The sequence below is a fragment of the Aspergillus pseudodeflectus genome, assembly GCF_044049435.1.
Source record: "Aspergillus pseudodeflectus strain CBS 756.74 chromosome Unknown BJX68scaffold_12, whole genome shotgun sequence".
Classification (NCBI taxonomy): domain Eukaryota; kingdom Fungi; phylum Ascomycota; class Eurotiomycetes; order Eurotiales; family Aspergillaceae; genus Aspergillus; species Aspergillus pseudodeflectus.
The window spans coordinates 299,916-315,509 of record NW_027263788.1 but is presented as its reverse complement, the minus strand read 5'-3'; the positions used below and the strand labels follow the sequence as shown (position 1 = coordinate 315,509).

The 15,594-nt window shown below is 52.1% G+C and overlaps 6 protein-coding genes across 6 annotated transcripts; 3 read left to right on the top strand and 3 right to left on the bottom strand.

Annotated features, from left to right (window-relative positions):
- Positions 1 to 2,207: 2,207 nt before the first annotated feature.
- On the bottom strand, positions 2,208 to 3,772 carry BJX68DRAFT_232728 (dipeptidase). Its single transcript, XM_071039531.1, has 2 exons — positions 3,259 to 3,772; positions 2,208 to 3,210 (listed from the first exon to the last, which is right to left on the bottom strand). Exons 1-2 carry the CDS (start codon positions 3,703 to 3,705, stop codon positions 2,275 to 2,277), a joined length of 1,383 nt encoding a protein of 460 aa, XP_070901217.1. The 5' UTR covers positions 3,706 to 3,772; the 3' UTR covers positions 2,208 to 2,274.
- A 163-nt stretch (positions 3,773 to 3,935) lies between these two features.
- BJX68DRAFT_38498 (2-iminobutanoate/2-iminopropanoate deaminase) lies at positions 3,936 to 4,626 on the top strand. The gene is made up of 3 exons (XM_071049077.1): positions 3,936 to 4,026; positions 4,090 to 4,103; positions 4,157 to 4,626. The coding sequence occupies exons 1-3, from the start codon at positions 3,990 to 3,992 to the stop codon at positions 4,490 to 4,492; spliced, it is 387 nt and encodes a 128-aa protein (XP_070901216.1). The 5' UTR covers positions 3,936 to 3,989; the 3' UTR covers positions 4,493 to 4,626.
- BJX68DRAFT_38492 (uncharacterized protein) lies at positions 4,621 to 6,892 on the bottom strand. Its single transcript, XM_071049076.1, has one exon. The coding sequence runs from the start codon at positions 6,525 to 6,527 to the stop codon at positions 4,761 to 4,763; it is 1,767 nt and encodes a 588-aa protein (XP_070901215.1). The 5' UTR covers positions 6,528 to 6,892; the 3' UTR covers positions 4,621 to 4,760.
- BJX68DRAFT_254050 (major facilitator superfamily domain-containing protein) lies at positions 6,625 to 8,326 on the bottom strand (the record flags this gene model as incomplete). The annotated part of the gene is made up of 6 exons (XM_071042832.1): positions 6,625 to 6,643; positions 6,746 to 7,236; positions 7,311 to 7,577; positions 7,641 to 7,697; positions 7,750 to 8,144; positions 8,200 to 8,326. The coding sequence occupies 6 exons, from the start codon at positions 8,324 to 8,326 to the stop codon at positions 6,625 to 6,627; spliced, it is 1,356 nt and encodes a 451-aa protein (XP_070901214.1).
- A 339-nt stretch (positions 8,327 to 8,665) lies between these two features.
- Positions 8,666 to 10,375, top strand: BJX68DRAFT_264799 (cytochrome P450; the record flags this gene model as incomplete). The annotated part of the gene is made up of 3 exons (XM_071045060.1): positions 8,666 to 8,821; positions 8,880 to 9,179; positions 9,242 to 10,375. 3 exons carry the CDS (start codon positions 8,666 to 8,668, stop codon positions 10,373 to 10,375), a joined length of 1,590 nt encoding a protein of 529 aa, XP_070901213.1.
- A 578-nt stretch (positions 10,376 to 10,953) lies between these two features.
- On the top strand, positions 10,954 to 14,234 carry BJX68DRAFT_274593 (uncharacterized protein; the record flags this gene model as incomplete). Its single annotated transcript, XM_071047688.1, has 5 exons — positions 10,954 to 11,435; positions 11,494 to 12,110; positions 12,161 to 12,312; positions 12,363 to 12,428; positions 12,485 to 14,234. 5 exons carry the CDS (start codon positions 10,954 to 10,956, stop codon positions 14,207 to 14,209), a joined length of 3,042 nt encoding a protein of 1,013 aa, XP_070901212.1. The 3' UTR covers positions 14,210 to 14,234.
- Between the last annotated feature and the right edge of the window lie 1,360 nt (positions 14,235 to 15,594).

Here is a 15,594-nt window from a genome sequence, read left to right as displayed (position 1 = left end):
GGACGCCGAGTCACAGGGAAGCTACGCCCTTAGCTGGGCAGCCAAGCACGGTATAGAAGCCACAGCATCTAAAGCCCTATGCGCTTTGAAACCGGGCGCAAAGCCGCCCCACGGCGCGCTTTCTACAGCTGTCTATTACGGCCACGAGAACATCGTTGCTCTCCTCTGCAAGCACAGTGTAGACCTAGATGAGAGAACAAACAGCCGCAGCAAGGTCATATGGGAGGTCATCGGTGGAACGCCATTAACGCTTGCAGCGAAGAGCGGCCATATTTCGGTTGTACAGCTAGTTCTCCGCCACGACGCTAGCGTCGACCTCGAGGGCCGTGGGGACAGGACGGCGTTAAGTGAGGCTGCCGCTGCTGACCATCTATCCGTTGTTCAGTTGCTGCTTCGTCACGGCCCGAGCCTCGAGTCTCGGGATCTTCTGGGAAGAACGGCATTGGGAGTTGCCGCCCTCCACGGCCATCTAGCAGCGCTACAAACCTTAGTCGATGCGGGTGCAGACATCAACGTGACGGATTTTGAATGGGCGGCCACACCCCTGCATTTGGCTGCAAGGGCGGGAAGAACGGAGGTTGTGAAAGTTTCTACACTCGAAATTGGTGCTGACTTTACTATCCGGACTCGTCTGGGATCTACCCTCTTACCACCGCGGTCGGTTCTGGGTATGAGGAGATTGTACGCTGTTTACTCAACCGAGGCACGACACCCCACAGGCTTACTCTCAACCGTGCCGCTGCAATTGGACGTCCTGAAATTTTCGCGCTTGTCTTGGCCGCTATGGATTATTCGCGCGCTCCAGAATACGAGGCAACCATGCCATTAATTGCTCTTGCTGCTGCTTCAGCTGGCCTGATTGGCGAGCTCAAAGATTTGATTTCCAAGGGACTAGATTTGAATTCCGCATCAACCGGTGGGTATATTCCGCTAGGGTACGCGATAAAGAACAATCGAGTGGATACCGTGCGGTTTCTTCTCAGCCACGGTGCAAACCCTAAGGAGAAATGGCTCGGGGAAGATGGCCTTATACGTCCTCTGGACCTCGCAATTCATCGAGGCTGTGAAGAGATTGTTTCTTTTCTCATGGAAACTGGGGTTGACATGGAGCTTGTCGAAAACACCCTCAAGCCGGCCTACCATTACGAAGGTATCTTCAAACTCCTTATAGAGAACAACGCGCACTTGGATAATCTAGATGGACTTTTTCTCGAGGGCCTCATGAAGGGTAAAACGAATGTGGTTCAGATCCTGCTTGATGCAAAGCTTAGTCGCGAGGGCTCAGTTCTTACTCTGCTTGAGAGCATCGCAATGGATGTACTTGCGAGAAGTAACAAAGAAACCATAAGCAAGCTCTTGGAATACGGACTCACACTAGATAGAGCATCATGATAGCATGCTAGACCTACTATTTGATTAGGTACACGTGAATGGAGTATCTCTCTTCTAAAGGCTCTTCGAAGGATAGCCCTGCTATTTCCCCACCCTTTCCAATCGGACCAACAGCTGAATAATGAATCCGTCTAGTTCCAAAGTCAACGAACCCAAGCAACCGGTGCTTGACCCAGTACAACTTCTCAAACAGCTTAATACCACCCTGGAGGCCATCCGTGCGTCGAGACCAACCCGACCTGCGAAGACGGATCGTGTCGAGTGGGGAGGAAACTGGCCGCGCTCAGAGGCCACGCACCAGAACACCTACATGGGCTTGGATCAGCTCCGCTCGCATTCTTTGAAATATGGACATGTGGATCACCCGCCGGCAGGAGCAAGGCCAATACCGTAACTGTATGACGTCTAGATAGAGCTACATATGTATGCGAGATGAGCCTCAGAGTCCTAGTTGTTCCCGAACTGGCGAGAGCAGAACTTGTTCACGTGGGAGCAGAAGATGGGATAGAGAGAAAGATTGCCTGCGTAATAGAATTTGTTTTATCCTGCAGGAGAATTCGAGTTACCCTCTCATGTTTTCTCTTGCTGCACGGAGCAGTGCTGTTCTCCTACCGCCGTTTTGAACATTCGGGGCAGGTCCATTTTCAAATAGATTCCTGGCTACCTAGAACTCAAGCCTTGGTATCATTGGACCGGGATTCGGGTTCAGGGTCTTGGCGTCCGCAACTGAGCCTCCAAAGCTTTGGCAGCCCGCGTTTGTCTCTCAATGTTGCGTTGGGAACATCAGCCCGCTTCTTAACACATGAGGCTACCATGTCCAACAGCGATTCAGTGCTTCTGGAACAAGTTGTCTTTACTCAAGAAAGGTGATTAACTAGTCATCTATGGCTTGCCAGAAAAGCTAGGTACCCTCCTGCCAATCGAGTCTCGGAACATCCTGGGCATGTTTATCTCATCCCTAACCCACTTCCTCCCATCCCAATACGCCTCGTTCGGCTTCGCTCCCTTAGTTTGCAATCTTCTTGCAACATCCTCAACCTCCTTCCATACACGGAGTATGTTTTCTCCCGCAAATTTCTTGATTTGCTCATCCGTCGCTCCTCTCTCCATAAGCAGCTCGACTAGCCTGGGATACTTCGACACGTCTTCCAGTCCAACCGGTGTCGCAGGCGTTCCATCGAAATCTGAGCCCACACCCACATGATCCCACCCGGCAACCTGAGCAACGTGCCAGATGTGATCCACTACGTCGTGGATTGTTGCAGCAGAGGGATCGTCGGGGCGCAGGAAGCGGATAACGAAGGTTATCATGATGATCCCACCATTCTCGGCTGTGCGGCGAAGAACATCATCTGGTGCGAAGCGAAGGGATTTTGAAATTCCGTGAGCACCCGAGTGCGAGAAGATGATTGGTGCTTTTGTTATGTCGAGTATATCGCGCATTGTCTGGTGGGACACATGAGACAGGTCAATCATCATACCGAGTCGATTCATCTCGGCAACATATTCCCGGCCAAATGGAGTGAGACCTACGTCTTCACCCCCTGCAGCAACTGTGCTGGCTGCGGTAGCGAAAACATTATCGCAGTTATGTGTCGTCGTGATATACCGAGCTCCTAGCTCGTAGAACATCCGCAGCGCAGCAAGTGAGTTTCCGACTTGATGCCCGCCTTCAATGCCGATATAGCTTCCAATCCTGCCATTATTGAAAGCTTCGCGGGCACAAGTCGAATTATCGCAGTACTGAAACGTCTCTGGGTACTCGGCGACGAATCGTTTCGTTATGTCGATTTGTTCAAGTGTATCTCGGACAACCCACTGCACAGAATTAGGAATCGCCTATCAAGAGAGAAGTAGGGAACAAACCGTCGGGTCATCCAACTCCAGCTTCTCATTTGGATCCGGACAATGGATGTACACGCTCCAGAACTGCCCACCGACCAAACCCTCACGCATTTTTTTACGGTCGGTTTGACTCAAAAGCCCCGTATTAAACGTGAATCGATCAGTATAGATCTGATACTTCAGCTCATTTCGGATCAAATATGGCAAGTCGTTGTGCCCGTCGATAAGTGGGACCTTGCTGAGAACGTCGCGGGTTCGCGCCGCGTAGTCCGTGGGCTCAATTGTGTCGCGCGAGAACAGACTACCAGTGGCGATTGATAGAGCCGCACCAGCAGCGAGCCCAATTTTCGTAAGCCATGATACTCGCGAGTGATCTTGTGGACGTCGAACAGGAACGAGTTGAGCGTCAGTAGGGGTTTGGTTTTCCTCGACCTGGCGGTCGTGGTGTTGGGTTGTTGGGGCCTCCATATTGAAAGGGTGATAGACTGCAGAGAAAAGGCGAGATACGATCAAAAGAAAATTAATCTTCTGCCGGGTCCTGAAATCAGCATGATCCGGGTCAAGATTGTGACTCGAGAATGTGATTAGAGCAAACCCCGTGGGTCGGCGAACAACGCGATGCTCGGCGACTCATTTTCTCAGCATGAACTTATCTCCACGACGCTGCTTCGTCGATTTGACCAACCCTCGCAGAGAAGCAATAATCCTTTCGCCTTGTTACCGTTCTACCTTGTCACGCAATAACATTCCCCATGGCGTCTCCGGTATCCACTTCTGAAGCACCAGCCGGTAAGTCCATCCATTACTCTGTACCTCAATCACAATCATGATCACTGATACAATCCCTCACAGCGCTTGGCCCCTACGTAAGCTGTCGTCTCCTTCGATATCGCACGGTGGCGAACTCTAACAATGCTAGTCGCAAGCCACCATCCTTCCTCCCGGCGCCCGCCTCATCTACGTCTCGGGCCAAATCCCGCTTCACGCCAATGGCACCTTGACAAGCGGTACAATCGGCGAGGAAACCGCCGTCTGTCTGTCAAATGCCGCGGCAATTCTCAAGCAAGCCGGGACGAATCTGGGAAATGTCATCAAAGCTACAGTTTTCCTTACCGACATGAATGATTTTGCGGCGGTTAATGCAGAGTATGAAAGATGGTTCCCCGGAGATGTTAAGCCTTCTAGGAGTTGTGTGGAGGTCAGAAACTTGCCCAAAGGGGCCAGAGTTGAGGTCGAGGTCATCGCGTTTATCTGAGTGTGTAGAAGAGAGTTGAGTTGTTCCAGAATGGAGGTTCAAGTTGGATCACCGAGTCGCCGTTCAGCTTGGAGGCGTTCCCCGCAGCGCAATCGACCTCGTCCCCTCTCCCTCCACTATCTCCATGTGGAGCCTAAAGTTTAACCTCCCAAGACTGGCCTCGCAATGTTGACTTATGCGATCGCACGTGGCGACCGCGTGCTTATGAAGACTCTCCGCCGGGGAACAATCATCAAATCAAAGGTGCAGCAGATGTTGACTACTACATCTAAAGTGGATACTGGCTAGTACTATGTGGATATTCCACCAACGCCTCAACAGGATATGCCCCTTGCATCCACGGCCACGGTCCCAAGTCTTGAAACCCAAGCTCAAGTCCGCCGAGGGCTGGTACGAAGCCTATGCCTTCCTCAGCAGCCGGTGGATCCCGAGTCGCTCTTTCCGTTCGTGACTCTGAACCTTCACCTTCAGCGTCTGGGCGTCGGTCGCGGAATACTTCCCCTGCCACACCTTTGATCTCTTCATATGCTCGTCTGGCAAACCCCCACACTTTCCCCGCAGACCTTAATAACCCGGCCAAGAGCCTTAGGCGATCGCGATGCAACTCGCGGCAATCCCCACCGTTTCTGATATGTGAGCGATACGTCGCAAGCTGGACGAGTGCACAAGCCGCCAAACAGGGAACAACCAACGGCGAGCAACTTTCCATTGATGGGTATATCGAGAACAGGTTACATATCTCTTTTGATGCCTCCGTTGCCTTGATGCCGTGTACTTTGCGCGTACAAGTGCGAATAGGAATTATTGTTCCTGCTGGGGCGAGAAGTGTCTTTGCTGTTTGCATCGACTGGTCGAAATCGGGATGCAGATCGCTGCGAGGGAAGTGCAACATCAACGCGGCTGTTTGAGCAAGTACCTCCGCGTGGAAAAGAGGCGCATTGACGCGCCCGAATGGGTCCATAAACTGCGCCTTCTCGGGTGGTAGTGAGAGACGCCAGGTTGCGAGGGCAGCCATGGCAGCTTGCGCTTTATCCTGGTCTGGAAGAAGAACGACCTTGGTTAGAAGAGTTGCGGCATGGATGCGGTGCCACCATGGGGATAGAGAGCGGTCGTCGTCTTCTGAGAGGAGGATGTCCGGCGAAAACTGATCCGCCCCTCCTAGAATGTTTGCGTATGGTCCATCAAGGGGAACAGGGACGTCGCAGGCGAGTACGCTTGTGATAAACCCAAGGCTTGGCCAGATCCCGGTCATATAGCCGTCGAGGATGTAGAGCTCCCACCATGTTCGGCGTTCGCTTTCGAGTTCGGTGTCGCCGAGTGATCGGTCCAGGGAGTCGTCTCTGTTCATATGCAGCTCGATCGCCATGTCTCGGGCTATGATGAAATTGGCGCGTGCTTCTTCTATACTTCCCTCCCCGCATACGGCGATCGCATAGAGAAGCCGTGCCTGGACTGCGCATATAGTCCTTTCGTCGAGAACGGTCATTTGCTCAGTTGCGATTGTGCGCACTGTCGGGTCAAAACTGGAGGAATACAGTCCCCCGATAAGGGCAACAACTGAGCCGAGGAATTTGGGATATCGTCGTTGATGAAACAGGTCTTCTGGGACCAGGATCGAATGTGCTCTATGAAAGTTCTCATAGTATAGTTTGAGCAAAGTCTCTGGCACAAGGTTGACCCCTTGGGGCAAATCCGCAACAGCTTCCTCGTGCGTCCCAACTGAACTCGAGCTAGACTGAGACCCCAATATCGGCTCTTCGCGAGGGCTTCTTGAGGCCTCCAAATTACTATGCAGTACCGCCGCATAGCTATCAGTCTGGCGCTCACTGAGTGGCCTTTTCCTCTTTCCCCCGCGCCGGGACTTCAGGTACTGGCATACCAAATTCGCGTTTTGACATCGTGCGCAGTGCGGTTGCCTGCTATCACATTTGAGGTGTCGGAGTCGACACTCTGTGCATGCCAGCGGAGCCGGTCTTGCTGTTCGTTTTTGGATGACCGAGGACGGCATTTCAAGAACTGCGTTATCCAGATACATGAAGGAATGCGACGCAGTTGGAGACAGATGCGGGCAGTTATCACGCCATCCCCCGAGAAATGATCAAATGGCACCAATCTCCAACTCGCGGCTTATCTCAATTCATCCACACGTTCCTACACGCAATTTCACAAAAATACAGGAACTAAGCTATCTAAACCATATACCTCGCCCCGGGTTCAAAGCCCTTTGGCCCCTCCTGCAGCCCTTGCCTCAACTCCCGATTCAATCTCGCATACACAAAACGCATAACAACAGTGATAACCAAGAACCCTCCCAAGCACCCGGAAACCGTCAAGAGCGCAGGGCGATAAATTGGCGCGTCCTGAGCCCGGTACACACCACTTGACACGATTCCGCCGAGGTTCTGAAACATTGAGAGCAACCCTAGCGCAACCGCTCTCTCAGATGTCGACCGCGTATTCGCGCCTACCCAAGCAGGGATGAGAAGAAGCGGGATGAAAGTTCCACCTGTGGTCAAATAGGTGAAGAAGTAGCCCAACTCGGTCCTGTGGATCAGGTTCAGGGAAGCGAGGAGCACCCAGCCTACCAGCGCGATCGCAATCGGGCCGATGGCAAAGTACGCACGTTGCTGTGTGCGATCTGAGAACCAGGAGACTGTCATCATGGTCGCAGCTGCGACGAGGTTGGGCCCAATTGTTAGCAGATTCGCGCGAACAGTATCTTTCGTTAGTCTTTTGATCATGACCTGATTTTCGTTGTCAGCAACATGTCGGTTAAAGTCCACTACAAGCCCTCTACGAATAAGGGCAGGGCACGTACTGGCAAGAAATTTGAACTACTCGCACTTCCAACCCCGCAAAGAAAGACAGCACTCGCAAGAGCCCAGACTTTCCAGTCGCGCAACACTTGCATGCCCTTAATCCAGGACACTTCTGCCTTCTCGTATGCCATGCGCTGTGAAGCACAGTGCTTGTGGGCTTCTGTGAAGAATCGCGAGCTCGACACATCGTGTGGAAGCCAGAAGAGCGCCCAGGCGCCGACGCTTACGCCCATTGCTCCCTCAATTAGGAAAAGGTATTGCCAGCCCTGATATTCGTTAGTCCTCTTATCCCGACGGAAAGCGGATCGGACATCTGAACTTGAACTTACCCTTAGTGGTCCATCCCACTGGAACGCTCGATATGCGATCAAGCCACCGATCGCACCCTTGAGAAATCAGCTTTCTTGGGCCGTCCTTTTTATTTCGACGAGAGCATACCGCGATAAAACCCATAATATAGAAAAAGCTCAACCTGAAGGCCAGCTCTTTCCGGGTATAGAACAGCGAGCAATAAAACACCGCACATGGCATGAAGCCCGCCTCCATCATACCTAGAATCAATCGACAAGCCAAGAGCCCTTCAAAATTCTTAACAGCTGTCGTGATCATTGCGAGTCCACCCCATCCAATGGCCAGCAAGGGCAAGACCACTGAGGGGTTGAACCGGTTAGCGAGAACTGTCGCCGGAATGTTGAAGATGCTGTACGGCACGTAGAAGAAGATGAGAACTTGGCTGTATTGGTTCCCAACGAGGTTGAGGTCCGCGTCCAGAGTTGCGGTCTTCGCATTACCCAGGTTCGCGCGGTCAAGGGTGTGGGTCAGGTATAGCAGCGCTGCGCCAGTGTGTTAGGGTTTGGTGTTTTTGATAATGATACAGGGGACTCGCACCTAACGTTGGAAGAAGAACAAGATCCAGCCGCCGAACAAGCGACTTCTCAATGACAGGGTCAATTTCATCATTGCGCGAGCCCGCCGACACGGCGTTGCTTTCAGCGTCTGGGAGTTTGGTCTCCATGACTAACTCTTGAGCTCAACGAAGATAATAATGGTTGCATCCATCAAGTATCAGGCTTTGGTGACATTTTAAACCGAGCGCGTCGAGTATACAATAAAACCGACCAATGATTGCCCGTCACGCGAGAGCCCACATCGATGGCGCAGGCCGGGGACTCGGTGTTCCAAATCTCACCATTGGAGTAAGTACTGATGACATTCACCACGGCCTCCAGGAACCACTAAGCACACCGTAGGCTTATCAATTCGCTTATCAACGACAAAGTGTGTGGTCGATTCGATACCTCTATATCTATCAGCTTTGCTTGGATGACCCAGACACTGACAGGAGGTCGTCATAATGTTCCCGCTCCTTTCTCTAACTCTCAAGGCCCTGGGCCTCGCGGTGGCAATTTTGACACTTTACTTCATTTTCAATGAGATTGTCCGGTACAAGAATCGCCTTAGCGGCCTCAAAGGACCCCGCGGCCTACCGTTAATCGGCAGTTTACGAGAGGTAAACCCTTGCCTTCTTCGCTTCCACTTGGGTGTCTGCATCTAATTCTCCCACGCAGATAAACAAAGCTTTCTCTGCTGAGAAGTATCGCCAATGGTCTCTGACCTATGGCCCCGTCTACCAAGTGCAACTGGGCAACACCCCTATCGTCATTGTCAACGGCGCCGAAGAAGCAAAGACACTACTCTTGAACCAGAGCTCGGCAACTATCTCGAGACCGCTGTTCCACGTCTTCCACAAGACGGTGAGCAAGAATGTTGCTAGTATTGGCACAAGCCCGTGGAATGAAAGTTGCAAGGCTAGACGCAAGGTTGCGGCGGCCGCGTTGAATAGGCCGAAGGTTGCTAGCTACGAGCCGGTGAGTTTTGATGCTCCCATATTGAGTACCGGAAGATGGTGTTAGCTAATACGTAAGATTAGATGATATTGAAGGAAACGGCCGACTTCATCTCGGCTCTAACGACAGAATCCGCCGGGGGCACGAGGGATGCAAACTTCTCAGCCGCCGTGCACCGGCTGTCTCTAAACACGGTCATGACGCTCAACTACGGGATGAGGATAGCCAAAACCACTGACCTCCAAGAGGACGCATTCTACGCCGAAGTCGTCGCTGTCGAAAACGAAATCTCCAAGTTGCGCTCCACATCCCGCAACTTGGCCAACTACATCCCTCTCTTGCGCTTTCTGGAACCAGTCTTCTGGCGCCAGTCCGCGGCACGCGCGGCACAGGTTGGAAATAGACGTATTGCGTATAATCATGAGCTCCTTCGCCGACTGCAGGACGCCGTTGATCGTGATGCCGACGTGCCCTGCATCCAGGGCAACGTCCTTCGCGACCCTGAAGCGGTCGGTCTGTCCAATAATGAGCTTCTGAGTATTAGTTTCAGTATGATGGCAGGCTCGGATAGCAGTCAGCCCACGATTGGATGGGCGTTCCTGCTCCTTGCGCATCGACAGGATATCCAAGTGAGAGCGTTTGAGGAATTCAAGAGGACGGTCGGGGATTATAATCCTGAGGTGACGCAGGACGTGGAATATATTCTTGCGCTTGTCAAGGAGGTGCTCCGGTTCTATACTCCATTGCCATTGGCTATGCCCAGAGAGACAACTGCACCGGTTGTATACAAGGACATCACGATCCCGAGTGGGACAATAGTGTTTCTGAACGCTTGGGCTTGTAATCACGGCATGTCCTTCTTTCCCGTTCGATTCCAACCCCTGACGACTCTAATCAAATCTGCAGACCCCACCCTCTTCGCCGACCCCTGGACGTTCATCCCCGAGCGCTGGCTCGACGAGTCAACAAAGCACGCACACCAGTTCGCCTTCGGATACGGATCGCGTATGTGTGTCGCCATGCATCTCGCTACGCGGTTAGTGTATACGGTGTTGTATCATACGATCGCGAACTTTGAGATTCATCCGTCGGAGGGCGCGAGTGAGGATGAGTGGGATGCTATCAAGGGGATTAAGGATCCGACTGCGCTAAATGCGAGTCCTGGTGGGGAGAGGGCGAGGTTTGTTCGCAGGGAGAGGGAAGCGAAGACGGGTTGATTGGTCTATTGGTTGGTCATTAGGATCACTGGCGCGGAAGGGTACGAGGGTAGAAATGCGTAGCAAAGAAATGGATAGAAAGAATACTTGGCGAAGGAGCGAAGGGCGCCTGGGGCTTCGTTTGTTCCAGTGTTCAACAAGGGTCAACAACTCTACACCCATCCATTACTCGGGACCATCTTTGAGTGTATAGTCTCAGCGGAACCCCACACTGATTTGTCTTTTCATCCATGCCGTTGGACGTGAGCTCATAGCAACCCCCGAACATGCCACCTGCTCTCGCTGTTCTTCCCCTCAATCGACACACGCAGATCCCGCAGATCCCGGAGCAATTCCTCCGCATTCGTGGACCCTGATTTCTTTGTTCCGACTCATTTAGCCGATCGAGCCTATCCTGGATGCAGACGAGTTTCTGGGTTACATGATGTCTGTAATTGTGAGCCATGATTGATGGAACTCGAAATCCGTTGCAGGTCTTGTCCCCGGATCTACTTGGAGGCTGGTCAGTTAGCAGTATTAAAGGGTTATCTCCAAACGACGCCCGTACCAGGTCCGCGAAAACATCTCCAGAGCTGAAAATGGTCACCTCGTCTATTATTGTCTGGTTCTTCCTCTTGGTTGGCTGTCTTGCCCTCCTGGAGCAGAAAATCGTCACATTTACTCCGCAGCGCGATGCAATCCCCATCCACAATGCTGCCATCGTTCACGATGCTTCCGACCCGGTTGCGATCGCCATCGCTGCCAGAAGCGTTGCAGAGGATTTTGAAAAGATTATAGGAAGGCTGCCTCGCCGCATCGCGACGAATGCAAGTGATGTATTCACCTCCAGCGCTCTGGAGACTGCGATCATTGCTGCAACAGCCGACTCTTCTTTGATCCGTGGCTTGGAAGAGAGGGGACTTGTGAATGTTTCTGACATAAGAGGGGAATGGGAGACTTTTCGCACTACAGTTATTAGGGATTACCAGCCAGGGAAAAATGCTCTCGTCATCGCCGGGAGTGACAAGAGGGCTGTTGTCTACGGGCTGTATACGCTTGCAGAGCAGTGTGGCCAGTCCCCGTTAGTTCTATACACCTATTCTCTCCTACTGGCCAACAGGACTTATAACATGAGACAGGTACCATTGGTGGGCTGACGTCCCGACTACTCAGCACGACGCCATCTACGCGCTCCCAGTGACAACAACCCACGGCGCACCCTGCGTAAAATATCGTGGTCTATTCATAAACGACGAGGCCCCGACGCTGACAGGCTGGTGGTCCAAGAAACATGGCGTGGACCACTACCCACTCGACACTGAGTTCTACCGCCACGTGTTCGATCTGATCTTGCGCCTCAAAGGGAATTTCATCTGGCCGGCCATGTGGGCTTCGTACGTGCCACGGCCTGGAAATACTTTCTTCACGGATGATATCCACAACCAGCAGCTGGCGGACGACTACGGAATTGTCGTCTCGACCAGCCATCATGAGCCCATGCAGCGTGCAACGAATGAATGGAACTCCTCTGAGGTAGGTGAATGGGATTGGACGTCGAACAAGGGGAATGTTACCAGATTCATGGAGGAGGGCGTTCGAAGGGCTGGGATGAATGAAAGCTACTTTACGCTTGGTATGCGTGGAGCAGGCGACGGGGCGATTACCGGGGAGGATCCGATTGACATGCTGAGGGAGGTTATCGAGACGCAGAGGAGTATTCTCGCTCATTACCACGAGGACATATCGGCTATCAACCGTACGTATACTCAATTGGATACCAACTTTGGGTAATACTAATGGCTACAGAGGTCTGGACTATTTACAAGGAGGTCGCAACGTACTATGCTGGGGGCTTGGTTCCACCCGAAGACGTGACTCTCATGTTTACGGACGATAATTTTGGGAATATTATGCGGCTTCCGACTGCCGAGGAGGCTGCGAGACCCGGTGGTATTGGCGTACGTTCGCAGGCATAATTCACTCCATTATCGGCAGCTAATATCGACAGCTCTACTATCATTTCGAGTATGTCGGACGGCCAAAAAGCTACAAGTGGCAGAACACCAATAACCTGGTATGTGTTCTAGCTCATTCTGCGCAAGGCGATAGGGTTGAGACTGACGAAACTAGGCCAAGGTATACAAAGAACTCTACCAAGCACTCGAACGCGGTGCAGACCGGATCTGGGTCTTCAACGTCGCGGATATTAAGCCGATGGAGCTGCCTCTTGCATTTGGGTTGGACATTGCCTGGAACTCGTCCCGGATTACATTCGCCACAATTCCAGACTATCTCAAAGCAGTCTCCTCGCGAGAGTTTGGCGCTGGGAATCTCAGCGAAGAAATAGGTTCCATCCTGCTGGAACATAGTCGACTCATCGGCCGCCGCAAGCACGAGTCGACCACACCACAAACCTATTCATTCTTCAACTACAACGAGCTCGAGCGTGTTCTCCACGAATGGGAAGACCTGGCTTTCCGAGTCCTCCAAGTGCGCAACTCGCTACCTCCCAAATCCCGCGCCGCATACTTCCACCTCGTCCAGTATCCCATTCAAGCAAGCCTCCTCCACCATCGCATCATTCTCCGCCAATCCACGAACCAGCACTACGCTAACCAACGCCGCAACACCGCAAACGCCATCACGCAACAGATCCTGGCAGACTCCGAGGCCGACGCTGATCTTCTTGAAGAATACAACAGCATGCTGGACGGCAAATGGGACGGGATCCTCGACCAGCCCAAGCTCGAGGACTGGCAGCGTGAGACATGGATGTCGCCAACGCGCGACATCATTCAAAACCTCTCGTTCGTGCAGCCGCGCCAGGATTTTGTGTACGCGCTGGGAAACCTTGGGATCTACGCCGAGGGATCAAAGAGTGCGAATAGGCAATCGTTCTGGTGCGAGTCGTGCGATCCGTCTATGCCAACTCAGGGCTCGTGGGCAGCGGCTCTGCCGGTTATGGATCCGTACGGACCAGAGTATCGCACTGTGGAGCTGTTTCATCGGGGTGATCATCGAAAACCTATTCAGTTTAGACTCGAAATACCGTATGACTGGATCGAGATCTCGCCTAGCGAAGGTCGCCTGACACGGGATAACTCAGATCAGCGGCTGCAGGTCTCGATTGACTGGGCCAAGGTACCGAGTGACTTCAACGAGACTGTACCCATCGGCGTACACTACGACACACTACCCAGATACGATAACTTCCTCATTCCCGTGCAGAACAAACCAGCCCTTCCAGCAGATTTCCACGGGTTCCCGGAGACAGCAGGTTACATCTCCATTGAGGCCGCACACTTTCAGCGCGCGAACAATGCAACAGGCCCAGATGCAGATATAGACACAATCCACTTTGAAACCCAGCCCTACCTCGGCACGCGCACGAACTCTGGTACGGTTGCTTCAAGACCATACACCGCCGCAAGAATATCCACAGCCTCAGCACAATCCGCATCACTTGAATACAACATCTACCTCTTCAACCGGGCCGACAATCTCCACGCCACAATCTACCTAACTCAAAACCTCGACACAGACCCCGACCTCGCAATGCAATACTCTCTAAGCATCAAATCCCAAGACACAGCCGGGAACGCAAACTTCACCCGCCTCCTCGCGGAGCCCAAAACAGCGGGTGACTTGCCCGAGTCGTGGACGGGTGAAGTCCTGAACTCGGTGTGGACGCGGGAGGTGGATCTGGGAAATGTTGCGGCTGGTGCACATACACTGGTATGGAGAGTGAATTCGCCCGAGGTGTATCTCGAGAAGATTGTTCTTGGGCTTGATGGTAGTGAGTCGGTTGCGGGGAGTTATCTTGGGCCTCCCGAGACGATGCTGGTTCAAGGCTGACGGGACGGATGCCCGGGATATACCAGGCTATTTCAGAACTCAGCTTCGAGAAGAGGGAGTATACGATGGCTGTACATGCGATAAATAGAGGAGTATGCTAGAAAAGAAGATACCGACAATTTCATGAAATTGAATAGGAGACTTGGAGGAACCTTAACTGCAAACGAACCATATTGATATCCCTTGGTGGGCCCATAGGCCAGTCTGCTGTCTAGCGAGCGAGAGGTCCAAGATATATTATTCAAGGATAGGCTCGCCGCCCATGTAAAGACCCTTGTCTTCGTCTAGTAAGACGTCAGAATCTCAGGCCCGCCGATTTTGTACGCGACGGGAACGATTTCTGGCATGTGGCCTTCAGACGTATCTGTTCCCTTCTGGAATGTCCCCGAAACTCCTCTGCATCGTATGAGTATTCAAAATCCGCTTGTCGTGCGCCATGAGGATACGCAGGCTACCAAGCCAGGAGCTGACTGAACCACTAAATTCTCCTTGAATTTAAGAGCTGTACGCATCTTGACAGGGCTCCGTCAGCGGTGGACTAATATCTAGAACAGTCAAGAGTAGGTAGTAGCACGCACGAGGGAATAACCTCCGACCATGCGGGCAGTGATGTACGTCCAAATCCTCTCCATCCGAGAGAAAAGCCCAGATTCCTCGACGGTTGAGGTACGAGGCCACCTTATTGCCCTCTGAGCCGAAAAATCCGGTCTCGCGGCTACGGTGGAAGACAAGCAGCTCGACATAAGCGAGGATTCGCTTGGTAATTCCACTATGCTCTCTTCGGAGGAGGCGTTTGATATGGCCGAGGTGTGGCTGCTCATAAGTTACCCAGTTACCGGCCTATCCAAAGGCTAAACTCTCTGAAGTTGTGGCCTCTCCTCTACTGTATGCGTGTTAGATTGGTTTCGACAAGCCTCAGCCTCGCAGCAAGAGACGGATGCACAAGGAAGGAAAAGAACCGAATGGAACAGGACCAAGTATAAGCCTGCCACTTTATATAATCTTGACACCACTCTAACTCAGCGTAGGGACCTGGAGTAGTTGAGCTTTATGTAGTATATTTATTGTTGTTCCATTAACCTTGGGCGTAGATAATATAGTTATCGGGATGAACAAAGTACAAAGTCCATTCTTCTGATTTATTTATTCGACAATAATATACTGGTAGGTGTTTCTACCCTACGTACATGGTGAGTATAAATCTCTCAAGTTAGCTATGGTAAAGAAACGCGTTTCCGGGTCCTGGTGGATCTGCCGTGATTCTAGCCCTAAGTTCCCCCAAGCCTAAGCCGTGGAAAACTTATTCGTTATCCACTAGAAGAGCCGTGGGAATTTTCATGCTCTTTTCTTTTCTTTTCTTTTTTTTTTTTTTTTTTTTTTTTTTT

What these genes read in the sequence shown, in the direction of transcription:
- BJX68DRAFT_232728 (XM_071039531.1), bottom strand. Translation starts at nt 3,705, where the DNA reads ATGGAGGCCCCAACAACCCAACACCACGACCGCCAGGTCGAGGAAAAC. An exon ending in TGGAGTTGGATGACCCGACG is followed by an intron (nt 3,211 to 3,258) that starts GTTTGTTCCCTA and finishes AATTCTGTGCAG; the next exon opens with TGGGTTGTCCGAGATACACT.
- BJX68DRAFT_38498 (XM_071049077.1), top strand. Translation starts at nt 3,990, where the DNA reads ATGGCGTCTCCGGTATCCACTTCTGAAGCACCAGCCG.
- BJX68DRAFT_38492 (XM_071049076.1), bottom strand. Translation starts at nt 6,527, where the DNA reads ATGTATCTGGATAACGCAGTTCTTGAAATGCCGTCCTCGGTCATCCAA.